Below are 12,006 nucleotides of genomic sequence, written 5' to 3'. Positions count from 1 at the left end.
CTACACCACTTTATGCTGCCATGACACTACACCCTCCTCATTCAAATAGGAGCAGAAGGTCTCCCGCAGTTGGATGGATCGGTGTGTGGCGTTGTTTGAGCCCATCATAGGTGCATCGCGCAGGGTTGGACCTTCATCACTCGACTCTGCGACGACAGGTGTGCGTGATGACCTTCCTATTGTCTTCCTGCGGAGGAAGTTGTGCAACACACAGGTGGCCTTCACACACAACTCTGTTACCTCCGGGCTGGTGGTGATGACACGCCGGAACATTCTCCACTGAGATGAGAGGATGCCAAACGCACATTCAACCACCAACCTGGCCCGGCTGAGGTGGTAGTTGAACAGCCTCCTTTCACGCGTGAGCTGACGTCCGGGGAACGGACTGTTAACTGTGATGGTTATTCTCGTGTCCAGGAAAGAGAAGCTTAAAAAGGAGACTAAATGGAGTCTCTGAGATGTTTTCAAATTGGTACTTTAATTAATAAAAAAGGCGCGGTAAAGTCACAAACAGGATATTTTCTGACAGAAAAGCAGCTGCCTCTGGCTCCCCGCTAGCAGAGAAAAGAGGCCTCAGGTTTCGTTGTTTATATAGCCTCTCCTGGCTCCTCCCTGGGGGCCGGCTCTCCGCGTATTTAATATCCGTTGTTACGCATATCACAAGATACAGACATTGTACATTCAATATATATCTAAACACGCCTTTTCTCCTCCTTAACTCTTTCATGACTTTTCATTTAACACATTCTAAACGCTGTAATCAATACTCCTTCACAGCAATTTGATTTCCGGTCGTTCCGAATGTTGTGACATGCTACCCACATCTGTAAACGATAACGTACTCAAATAAACTGTACCTTCATTTAATATCCAACAATAATAATATCTCGACGTCTATAGTTGTAGTGTTGAAATCAGTAGGTTTCGGTGTGCAACATCATATCATATTGCTGCTAAATTCACCTCTATAGGAAATGGTATATTAGCCTCATGCTAAATGCTAACCGGAGGTGAAGGATTTTCAGAATAAAAGCTTAACTGGTTTTTCAGTATAAAACAGCATTTAAACTAAAGGTACATTTAAGGTACATTATGCCATCAAAACATTGATTTTAATTTCTAACAGGACGCAGCAGGTTGTCCAGCAGCGGAAAAGCCTCATCTCCAACAAACACATGGGGAAGAAGGCCCAGCCGCTCTGCTCCTGGGATGACGGTGTCAGGTGGTAGCTGCAGACTGCCATCTCTGAGGCTCTCTCCAAAAGCGGAATTCCGCAGGCTCCCACCGTCGCTGCTCCTTCCAAAACCTCCGACATCCACTACCCTGAAGAGGTACTGGGCATCCACTACAGCCAGTAGTACCAAGGAGTGGGTGCACTTGTAGTTGAAGTACAGGGACCCAGAATTTGCCGGAGCCTGGATCACCACGTGCTTCCCATCAATGGCACCAACGCAATTTGGAAAGTTCCAGCGCTCCTGGAACCCAGCAGCGATGGCTCTCCAGTCCTCCGTCTGTGGTACCGGCATGGCACCCGCAACCTCCTTGACGATGACAGCCACTGTTGCATGCCCGACCCGATAGCTGAATGCTATGGTCCTGTACGAGTCACCGGTTGCCAGGTACCTGAGAAAAAAGTAATATACAAGATTTAAAAAAAAAAAGTTATACGCCACGCAGACACACACACCACAGACACACACACACACACACACACACACATCACAGACACACCACAGGCACACACATCACAGACACACACCACAGGCACACACCACAGGCAGACACAAACACCACAGACACACACATCACACAGACACACACACACACACACACACACACATCACAGACACCACAGGCAGACACAAACACCACAGACACACATCACACAGACACACATACCACAGACACACACATCACAGACACACACACCAGACACACCAACATACCACAGACACACACACACACATCACAGACACACCACAGGCACACACACATCACAGACACACACATACACCACAGGCAGACACACACATCACACAGACACACACACCACAGACACACACACCACAGACACACCAACATACCACAGACACACACATCACAGACACACACACCAGACACACCAACATACCACAGACACACACACCAACATACCACAGGCACACATCACACAGACACACACACCACAGACACACACACACACCACAGACACACACATACACCACAGGCAGACACACACACACACACACACACACACACACACACACACACACACACACACACAGGGGAGCAATACTGTGTTTACCTAGCTATCTTAATTAATGTCATTCATCTTAACTACATCACAGACTTCATTCATCCATTACATGCATTCTCTCTCTTTATATACAGAGTCATATTAAAGAAGTAGAAATACACAAAACGTACCGTAGGCAGATGGCGAGTCGCTCGGCGGGTCCGATTGACAAACGCATACGGGTGTCTGCCTTTGCAATCAGTGGACCGACTTTTCAGAGCAACTCGTCGAACGCGTCTTTGCTCATCCTGAAGTACTGCTGAAACAGTACACCATCCAGGCGGAGCTCTTGGACAAGAACGTGGTATTCCCCCCGTTGCAGACGTTTTCTGAGTATTGTATGTACCCAACAGCGACTCACTATACGTGGCCTCCTGCGAGACATTGCATAAACCAACGCTACCGTTGCTACAAAACCGGCATCCATTTTGGCAATAGTGTAGAAGAACCGGGCTTTTTTTTGCTTTGTATGCTGGGGGCGGGCGGGAGATTCCTGATTGGTTGTTGGTCGCCTTGGGCGCGAGAAAGCGCCAAGCCTCAGACACGCCCAGCTTCAAGCTTTTTCGAAGCCTGTAGTGTAGACGGGCCGTTAGGCTTTTTAATACAACTGCTTTCATTGTGACGCGATGTTTACAGTGAGAACAGCTGCTGAGGTCAGTGCAAAAAAGAGAACAGTGTGTATAATATATATCGCTCAAGAATATATGTAACAGGCCTACATTTCACAGATATTTTTCATGAAGCCATATAGTGCTTCACATAATAACATTTACAAGGGCTGTAGCCCGATATTTATGATATGCTGTGTGTTGTGGAATGTATAGGTGTATGTTGTAATGAATATGCCGCCAGCAAAGGGCGTTGCTGGACTAACAGTGTGTGTGTGTGTGTGTGTGTGTGTGTGTGTGTGTGTGTGTGTGTGTGTGTGTGTGTGTTGATGTGCGTGTTGATGTGCCAGGCAGACAGGCAGGTCTCAGTAGCTTATCTAACATATAAATGTTCAAATATTGTACATTCTCCGTTAGCCTACGAGCTCCCCGATTGAGCAAAGGACTATAGAGAACCGCAGTGACGCATCCTAAAACCCGGATGTAAACTCCTTCCGGTTCCTTCGTCAAAAACGCAATGCAATTTCTCCATAGGATTTTGGAAAATAGCTCGAAATAAGGTCTGTGGTTGAGACACATTTAAGAGACGGATCACGTTTTGTTCAGCCGGATAATATCCACATGTCTACCCTACTTTTATAATTTTCGAAGCATAAATCTAGTCGCAAAATGCTAACGTTATGCTATAAAGGAACTACAGCAGGGTCGCTGCTTCAACGTCACGCCAACTTAAGATCCATATTCAAACATACAGATTCTAAATGGTACGAGTTGAAGTGTTGGTTTTAACAATTTGCAGGAGGCAGGTACTTGCTTTCAAGCAGAACAGGGCAAACAAACTTAGCGGGAGTGTTTTACGTGTTCGGTGTAATGACGTAAAACGGCCTGGACAACTTCTGTAGTCCTATTCAGCCACTTGGTAACAACCATCGTTTTTCAAAAATCACCAGCGGGGTCACTGCTGATGTATTTAATGTCGTAGAACAAAACGTGATCTGTCTCTTCAATTTGTGTCAAACACAGACCTTATTTGGAGCTATTTTCCAAAATCCTATGGAGAAATTGCATTGCTTTTTATCGAAGGAACCGGACGTGGTAAAAATGCTAACTTACTTCCGGGTTTTAGGACTGCACTGCGGTTCTCTATTCCTTCTCAATGTAGCATGACATTGGATATGCGCTTAACATGTCCTAGATTGGAATTTTTCCGAACATTTTCCTAGGAGGAGTTTGCAAAAATGTGCTTAAAATGCATGAAAAACGCAAATCTTTCTGGGGGGCGGGGCTAATGGAAGGCAATTTGAAATATGTCCAGATTCATAAGAGCAATGTATATACAGCGTTTTGTGAATATCGGTAAAACTGTATGCGAGTAGTTTGTAGTAATTTGCGACATGTAAATCGTCAAATTGTATATTCTCCGTTAGCTTACGATCTCCACGATTGAGCTATCAAACATTTTCTTCGCAATTTAGCATCACATTGAATATGGGCTGAACTTGTCCTGGATTGGAATTTTTCCGATCATTCCCCTAGGAGGAGTTTGCAAAAATGTCCTTAAAATGTCCGACTTTCTCGAGGCTAATGGAAGCTAATTAGAAATATGTCCGTAATTTCCTGAGGAATGTCTGTGCCAAAATTCGTGAAGTTCGGAGAAACTATATGTGACTACGATGCAATAGGGGGCGCTACTGAGCAGTTTATTAAAAAAAAATTACGTTTCATGTGTCCCAAGTTTTGCGTCCGAAGCTCATTTTATGCTATCGTAATTAAAAAAAAAAGTATAGGCCACGCCCACATTCTGCAACACTTGAAATCTTAGTTCGTAGTCACCCCCAGAGTATGTCTAAAAATATATATATATTTCGTCCATCCGTTCTCGAGTTATAAATTGGTGGTGTTTTTGGCGCAAAAATGAATCCAAAATGAAAATGCTTTTGTATACCTATTCCCAAAGACAGACTGAACCTATCCAGCAAAATCTGTGATATTTACATTATTGATGAGTTATGAGTATTTCTTTCTAAGCCCCGCCTTTTTGCGAGTAAGTTTTGACTCATGGCGGCAATATTTATCTTTATATTTATCATGCTCATTTTCTACGGTAATGTGTCTGACCCTCCACCGATGCTGTATAATAAGTTTGGTGTTGAAAAAACAAAAATTGAAGTTAACATTTCACTGTTTTGAAAATTATGCTAATTAAAAAATAAATGTAGGCGGAGCTTGGCGGTCCAAGAGGATTATTTGTAGAGCAGGTCGATACAGATAAGTGTGCAAAATGTCAGGTCATTCAGACTTACGGTGCGACTACAGGGTTTCCGGGCCGCCCAGGTATACTAACGGCCGCCCAAGTATATTTCACGACCCATTTATTTTTAGGACCGGGGGTTTTCCCGATGGCCTGGCCTGTTAAGTAGCCTGCTGGCCTGAGGATTTTTTTATTGTATGTATTGTTGTTTGTGTTTTGATTGTATGCTGCGCAAATGTGGGTCTGCCTCACACAGGGTGACTGGCTGTCTACATGATGTGGCCTGCCGACATGGCCACTGTCATACAGATCATAAATCAAAGCCCTTGATTGGTCTCTGTGTGTCATTCAAGCTCGGGATAACCTCAGCTCAGGTGAGGTAAAGGACTCTGAGTGTTTAGATAGTTAACTTAGTCTAAGTTCTCAGTGGGTCTCAAACGGTTTGGTAACCATTTATGTAAACACATATTTCCATTTGAGGGGGTAGTGATTAGTCAAATATGCATGAATTAAAAAAAGTTAACTAGGTGAAAAAAGGCAAGATACACTTTTAAAACTAGTCTTTGCTGCTGCCTCAAAGAGGAGGGAGACAGGAGAGGCTGGTTCAGGAGCCCAGACACACTCACAACTATAAATGAACCAAAAATAAATAAACAAGTTTCAGTGTTTTTTCATATTGGAAATGGTATGTTATTGGTTATGGCCATGATTTTATGATTATTGAAATGTATACAGTTCTGTTTCATATGGGTTTCCTGTTCCCATAGATCAAGTCCCTTTATTTCCCCCTCAAAGTGCACCAGATAATTGGCGCAACAGAGCTACGAGTTAAGGAAGTCGAAAATTGTGCATTTCTCCGATTGAATATGACGCCTTTTGGCCAGCTGTTTGGACAGACTCCTCTACTCGTGTCAACGCGCTTACGCCATAACACTAATGGCAAACGAGCTTTTTCCACATCAAGCCTTGTAGAGTGTCTCTATACCATGGGTCGGCAACAGGCGGCCCGCGGGCCATTGTTGGCCCGCCAGCAATAATATTTGGCCCGTCATTTTGAGAATCAAAAATAAAATATTATTTTGATTTTATTTATTTTGTTTACAACATAGGACCGACAGTCGCACATCAGGGTTTCCGTTAGCCGCCGATCGATCGGCCGCCGGTCATTATCGGCCGATATTCACTCTTAATAGTTTGATCGGTGCTCTCTATAAAGGCCGATCAGGAGAGCTGGATCTGATCGATATGGACATAAACGCGAGTGAAGTGTAACCGGACAGGCGAGAGAGAGATCAGATCAGCTGGAGACACGCTGCTCTGCATGATCACCTGAAGCCCCGCCCACTGTTTAGCGAGCTGCTTGAGAAACTGACGGGCTGTCAGGAGAGAGAGGGAGGGAGAGGGGAAAAGAGAGCATCCGTTTCTCCCGTGTTATTATTCAAAGTTCATGTAAACTTTTGAATAATGTACTTCATCTACTACAAGTAGTTTGTTTGAATGTAATAATTATGTTGTTTGTGGAATCATTTATTGAAAAATGAATCTGAATTTTTTGATCTGTAACGATTATAAACTGAAGCAATATAAAAATGAGCCCCATTAACTGAGTTTTAAACATCAGCATATCCGGTCCTAGTCCGGTGATTACCTGCTAACGGAAACTCTGCTACACAATTCTTATTATTGAAACATGACCGGTAAGTTTCAAATTTAAGTAAAATAAATTCTGTCCCGACATATCTGCTTACATTCATAATGTCAGCGGAGGGAGGGGAAGCGGCGCTGTGGAAGAGCAGAGTGGCGAGGGAGAGCTGTCATCTTCACTTTACAAGCTTCAAACATGTATTTATCGTGTGATTTTGGAAATAAAAATGTCATATTCTGAAAGCCAAGACTTTGTTTATTTAAAATCAAACAAAACACCCGATCCCCGAAAAACTATTTTTTTACGCAAATCCACATTTATTTTGAAATGAGCCGTTGCGACTTTCGACTGATTTCGATAGAGCGGGTCACATATGGCAAATGTGTGGTTGGGGGGAACCAGGTCAATTAAAGTACTTATTTAACCATTAAATACATTGAATACATTGAGTTTGAGTAAAATACTTGGTTACTGATTAATTTAGGTTATAATATATGAAATTGCAAAGCAAAACTGCTGTAATTGATTTATTTAGTCCTTTGGTATTTTTTAAAGGTTTGCAACCTGAAAGAATCCTAATGTGTCTTTGAAAAGTTGAAATCCAGGCTTTGAATATGTGATGTATGTGTGTGTGTTTGAGCTAAACAAGTGTGTGTGTGTGTGTGTGTGTGTGTGTGTGTGTGTGTGTGTGTGTGTGTGTGTGTGTGTGTGTGTGTGTGTGTGTGTGTGTGTGTGTGTGTGTGTGTGTGTGTGTTCAGTTTAGCTCAGCTAATTTCCAGCAGCAGACCAGCAGGTCCTGCAGCATGGGACCTGGTGCTCTCTACACATGCACCTGTTACACTTGGTGCACGTGGTAGAAGACCTCTTTTTTAGGCCTGTGCACAACCAGCACACACGTCTCCTTCTGGTCGAGCCCGTGGCACGAGTGGTGATGGCGGTCTCGGTGGTTTCTGCGAGGGCAGCAACATTGGTCTGTAACTCCACCACCATGGTAGCAGCAGCTGCTGTTCGCGGGGGGTGCTTTCTCCGCATGATCTGTGAGGACACCATGGATTTCCCCAGCTCTTCTAAGAACAACCTCCGTTTGTAGGTTATTTGCTGGTTCCAGGAGGGATTTACTGCAGTGAACAGCACAAAAGCATTGAAGGCGGAGACATCAATGCAGTTGAAGAACAGGACAAGAGGCCACCGAAGTGTCCGCCTCCTACAGCTGTAGGTACTGACCACCTACAAACGATCAAGGAAAAAAATAGAATATAAATAAATAAATATCCTTCCTCAGCATTCACAAGTATTTTATATAATTCATTATTTATATAAATGCAAGAAATATGTCTAATGAATGATAAGCACTTATAATAAATACATCTGTTTATCTCAAATAAACACATGCAATCAGTGAGAATAAATGACTACGTTTGGAATCAATTCATATAGTAATAAAAGCATATAATCACATACCTTGTCAAGGTTGTCCACGCCACCCTTGCAGCGATTGTAGTCAATGATGACTTGTGGTTTCTTCTTGTCATCCTGATGTACAGCTGGCTCTCTGTGTTTGCTGGTCAGAAGTAGGACATTTCTTCCCCGCCGCGGGATGTAGCTGACTGCTGTGGTGGTGGTTGTGAATGCAAACACAGATGACAAGACAGCTCTCTGCTTAGTCTGCTTCAGTTTGGGGGGAAGCTCAGGCTTGTTTGCCCTGATGGTCCCTACCAGGGCCACTTTCTTCTTCAGAAACTCCTGGGCAAGTGAGTAGGAAGTGAAAAAATTGTCACATGTAAGTGTGACACCCTTGAGCCCCTCAGTCATGTCCAGGATGACTCGCTTTCCCTGGCCCTTCTCCGGAGATTCACCAGCGGCTTTTCCAGTATACACCTGGCAGCTCCAGGCATATGACGTGGCGACATCTGCGGTGATCCAGATTTTCAGCCCGTACTTCGCTGGCTTGCTGGGGATGTACTGCCGGAATTTGCAGCGGACTCTGAAGGCTACGAGCTGCTCATCGACACATATGTCTTCCCCTGGATTGAACAAGAGTGGGAGGCGCTCTGTCCACTTATCCCACATATTTCGGAAAGCTGTAAGCTTGTCCTTCTTGTATCGAGCAGGACGGGTGAGTCGGTCATCGAATCGGAGGCTAGCGCTTATCATTTCAAAGCGTTTGTGGGACAGGGTGGCCCTGAAGATTGGTCTCCCACTCTGGTCATCCCACAGGCTGCGGGTAGATTCCCCTTTGGACCGGTACACACCCGCCAGGATGAGAAGTCCCATGTAAGCCCGAATCTCTTCAGCATCCACATCGTTCCATCCTGACACTGAACGCCTCCCATAGAGATTTGTCATCTGTAAAATTAGCTGAATCATGTCAGGAGTGAAGAAAAGGTCAAAAGAGGATGCCACATCATAAATTCTTGATATGGCATATCGTGTGGGCCCTGGACTCATGCCGGTGGGTGCCTGAATGTAGCGCAGGGTCTCGGCATGAGATGGAGACCAGACTTGCCCATTTTTCCCTGTCCACTCACTGCTAGGATGGGCCGGATCCTCAGTGTCATCCCCACTTCCAGACAAACATTCAGAAGCACTCTCAGTTGTGGAGGATTCCAGAGATAATTCAATGTCAGACTCAGAGCTTGTTTCTTCAGAAGAAGAGTCATCGCTTGCTGATGAAGGCTGCATGACCATTTCTACGGCCTCCTCTGCAGTGAAATGCCTCTTCATTTTAGCTCCTACTCTTGGCTCCAGGACTTTCTCCTTCTCTGCTCACTCGTGAAATAACCCCTCAGCCAAACTTAATTTTAACATTTGGCTGTGAAAGCAGCCAGGTGCGTAAACAAACTAACAGTTGTTTTTTGTTTTTTAATTAGTCGAGCAACTCTTCAAAGACATGAAATGCATCTTTCAAAAGATCAAAAGATGTCCTTTTTTTACCCTGAAGTGATCAGTGCATGTTTACAGATACACACACACACACACACACACACACACACACACACACACACACACACACACACACACACACACACACACACACACACACACACACACACACACACACACACACACACACACACACACACACACACACACACACACACACACACACACACACACACACACACACACACACACACACTGTTTGGGGCCCCGTAATGCTGACATTACAAAATGCATGGTTATATACTGCAATGGCAGTGAGATCAAAAAAGGTGGTTTGAATGGCAGTCAATGAGGCATTTTTAGCCACGAAGGGGTCCAGAGGTATTATCTGATACTACGTAAAAATAATAATGCAGTCAAATCAATTTTGTTGCTAATCTTTGACACATCCAAGACTCTAATAACCACCTAAGTTCCATGCCCCTACTAATTATTATATTGAACATTTTTCATTTTTTGTGTTTTTTTTAATAAATGAGATAATTCAGATAATGAAACAGGCATTGAAAGGGTTAAAATCCTGAAAAATATCGAATATTTGATAGATTTGAGTACGTTATAAGTTGTTTAAGTGATTTATTAAAAAAAAAGTAGAAAGAAATATTGATGTATGATGATTTAATAGCAGTTATTATGGGCGTGTACATTTTTGCCACGAAGGGGTCCAGAGGTAGTATCTGACACTACGTAAAAAATAATAATGCAGTCAAATCAATTTTATTGTCAATCTTTGACTCATCCAAGACTCTAATAACCACCAAAGCCCCATCCCTCTACCAATTATTATATTGAAAAAATTTAAGGTTTTGTGTTTTTTTGTAATAAATAATAAATAATGCAAATAATGAAACAGGCATTTAAAGGTTTAAAATCCAGAATATTATTGAATGTTTGGTAGTTTTGAGTACGTTATAAGTTGTTCAAGTGATTCATGAAAAAAAAAGTAGAAACAAATATTAATGTATGATGATTTAATAGCAGTTATTATGGGCGTGTACATGTTTGCCACGAAGGGGTCCAGAGGGTGCAAAATGCATCACGAGAGTATACAAAACATGTAAGAGTAAACGACAATGGATTTCAAAAATTTGACTCAAAAGAAGACTTCTTACAGAATTCCATGCGGAAAACTGTAACACAGCTGAAATGATCACCAAATTTAAAAAAAAGTCAGAAAAAATGTACAAAAATGCCCGAGGAGGGCACAAGGGTTAATGATGACAGGAGGCACAGCAGCCCTCTGTCTGATGGACAGATGTGTTCATGATGACTTATATATTTACTTTGAATTCATTCACAGTGCGGTATAATGAGACAATAACAGGCTGCAGATGCAGACACACACACACACACACACACACACACACACACACACACACACACACACACACACACACACACACACACACACACACACACACACACACACACACACACACACACACACACAAGGGCTCGGTATTGAAAAAAACTGACATCGCGATTTCCCCCCCCCTGCGGTATATATTGCGTTTTTTTTAACCTGTTAAACCCCAAAGTCCCGGCGGGTACTTTACTTTTTTTTTTCACGACAGTGTCTCAGGGGATCGTAATATTTAAGAACGGAAATAATCTCAGCTAACTGACGATACAAACCATTTTCACCAAAACAAAACACAAGTCTCATAAGAAGCATCTAAATGACCCCTGAGCGAAAAATGCTAACGCACTTTGGCACAGAACTCAAGATAAAGTACCCTTATTATTACTTATCGTAGCTGCACTTACAAGATATCCGATTAAAACTGAGGTTCCACAGATTATTTAGGTATATAGTATCATCACTGAGTGATCTGAACTCGGACAGGGGAAGCAAACACAGACATCAAAACACGTACCTTTACGTAGCTTCTAGGGGAGATGTCTCACCGTAGCTGTCAATCTGATCAAAACACGTGTTCAATGGCATTAAAACGAGAAAGAAAAAACCCGGCTGAATCGGTTAATCCATAGATTTTTAACGTCTCTGTATAAAAAAATGATTTAATTTATAATCCATAATTCCATTTGTATGTAAATATGGCAGAGCAAAAGTTAGCTGCTAATAGTAGTCACCAGAGTGGCTACTGCTTCCGGTCTTGGCTATGCGGCAGTCCAGCGCATTCTAACACACACACATTACCAAATAAGGAGTGAGAGTGACGCGTAGCCAAAACCGGAAGCTGCATACACTCTGGTGGCTACCATTAGCAGCTAACTGTTGTGCTCCGATTTTTACATAAAA

The 12,006-nt window shown here is 43.1% G+C and overlaps 2 protein-coding genes across 2 annotated transcripts; both read right to left on the bottom strand.

Moving 5' to 3' along the window:
- On the bottom strand, positions 1-2,523 carry LOC117552396 (protein ANTAGONIST OF LIKE HETEROCHROMATIN PROTEIN 1-like). Its single transcript, XM_034225769.1, has 4 exons — positions 2,428-2,523; positions 1,133-1,623; positions 320-392; positions 1-187 (listed from the first exon to the last, which is right to left on the bottom strand). The coding sequence occupies exons 1-4, from the start codon at positions 2,472-2,474 to the stop codon at positions 1-3; spliced, it is 798 nt and encodes a 265-aa protein (XP_034081660.1). The 5' UTR covers positions 2,475-2,523.
- A 5,045-nt stretch (positions 2,524-7,568) lies between these two features.
- Positions 7,569-9,524, bottom strand: LOC117552395 (piggyBac transposable element-derived protein 4-like). Its single transcript, XM_034225768.1, has 2 exons — positions 8,262-9,524; positions 7,569-8,027 (listed from the first exon to the last, which is right to left on the bottom strand). Exons 1-2 carry the CDS (start codon positions 9,522-9,524, stop codon positions 7,569-7,571), a joined length of 1,722 nt encoding a protein of 573 aa, XP_034081659.1.
- Between the last annotated feature and the right edge of the window lie 2,482 nt (positions 9,525-12,006).

This window comes from Gymnodraco acuticeps, unplaced genomic scaffold (assembly GCF_902827175.1).
Source record: "Gymnodraco acuticeps unplaced genomic scaffold, fGymAcu1.1, whole genome shotgun sequence".
Lineage (NCBI taxonomy): Eukaryota > Metazoa > Chordata > Actinopteri > Perciformes > Bathydraconidae > Gymnodraco > Gymnodraco acuticeps.
Note: the sequence above shows the minus strand (reverse complement) of the source record. Positions and strands in the feature narration are given on the sequence as shown.